Source organism: Loa loa, assembly GCF_000183805.2.
Source record: "Loa loa unplaced genomic scaffold supercont3.2362, whole genome shotgun sequence".
In the NCBI taxonomy this organism is placed as follows: Eukaryota; Metazoa; Nematoda; class Chromadorea; order Rhabditida; family Onchocercidae; genus Loa; species Loa loa.
This window is the reverse complement of record NW_018110541.1, coordinates 1-1,369: the sequence shown is the minus strand read 5'-3', so window position 1 is coordinate 1,369 and position 1,369 is coordinate 1. Positions and strand designations below refer to the sequence as shown.

Here is a 1,369-nt window from a genome sequence, read left to right as displayed (position 1 = left end):
GAAGGGAAATCGAATTAACTGAAAATATTTAAACTTGATACCTTCTACTAATCATTCAGAAACCATTTGTCTAACTGTTAATCTCAGGTGGAAAAGTTACCCTTCGCTAAGCATTCATACTTTGATGACGAAATTTATTATTAATTCATCCATCCCATCAGGAATAGTACAAGAAATGTACATTTCCAGATCAATCGACGAATTTTGTTGTTGAAACAGGTGGCTGTCAAAATGATTTTCAATCGTTCATACAACAACATCCGGATATTCGAGTCCATCCAATTGATCGTTTACCCTTTTTAGGACAATTTAGTGATGAAAAGTTTATGGAATACTGTGAGGTGAATGAAAATAAATATTTCGAAACAATCCATTTAAACTTCATCCAATATTGCTTCCCAATTCCTTTTAATTATTATATAAATGAACAGAAAAAAAAATTGAACTACCTATTTGGAGGAAACTATACTTTCAGCATACAGAATGTGCTATTTTCAGGTAATTCATTTCCGGATTATGATTGAAAATGGGTATATGCTTATCACGTCTACATATTTACCATCTATTTTGAATCGTTAATTCATTTACAGTTTGAAATGTGTCTCGCAAGTGCTATACCAAATAATCATTGGCGAATTTGTGCATGTCACGAAGATAAATGCAATGAAGGCGGTATTGATGAAATGTTAAGAAAATATATGAGTGTAAAACCATTGGAAACGAGCACCCTTTCGTTGGATTTGTTCGATCGCGACATTGAAATAATATTGAATGGTTAAATTATTAATTGCTTTTAATTAAATGCTTGATTTCATCGCTGTAATTGAGAATAGCTTATCAGTATAAAGCCTAATTATTTTAATGTTATTAGACGTATATGAAGTTGTTAAGGTTAGCATATTATTATATTCATAGTTCCCGTCCATAATTAAAAAATTATAGGATGATATATTAACATAGAAATTATTATGCAAAGATAAATTGTTTTGCATGCTTTAAGCCATAGTTTTGTTTCCCTATAAGACAAATTAAGCAATCAGTTGTAGGCCAGATTAATTAGGAACTCTCAGATCGATCCGATTTCATATTCTTCTCAAATACAACTAAACTTAAAGTGTCAATGCATTTTAGAGATAACTTATCGGCAGCGCCATTACAAAATTTCTCGTTTTTGTGAACTGTTTGGTAGCTTACATTAAACGATTGAATGAATTTTTAATCTGCATGGTACTGAATAATCCTGTCTGTTAGCTTCAATCAATCCTCGATCTGTTACTTTGATCATTTTCTCCAGAATTTTTGACACTTCATCTGCAAGGAAAGTTTTGTGCATAATTAGGCAATTTGATTTATAAATTTTTAAGCTATC

At 30.9% G+C, this 1,369-nt stretch overlaps 1 protein-coding gene across 1 annotated transcript; it reads left to right on the top strand.

Annotated features, from left to right (window-relative positions):
* Positions 1-596: 596 nt before the first annotated feature.
* On the top strand, positions 597-779 carry LOAG_15654 (hypothetical protein; the record flags this gene model as incomplete). Its single annotated transcript, XM_003151143.1, has 1 exon — positions 597-779. One exon carries the CDS (start codon positions 597-599, stop codon positions 777-779), a length of 183 nt encoding a protein of 60 aa, XP_003151191.1.
* Between the last annotated feature and the right edge of the window lie 590 nt (positions 780-1,369).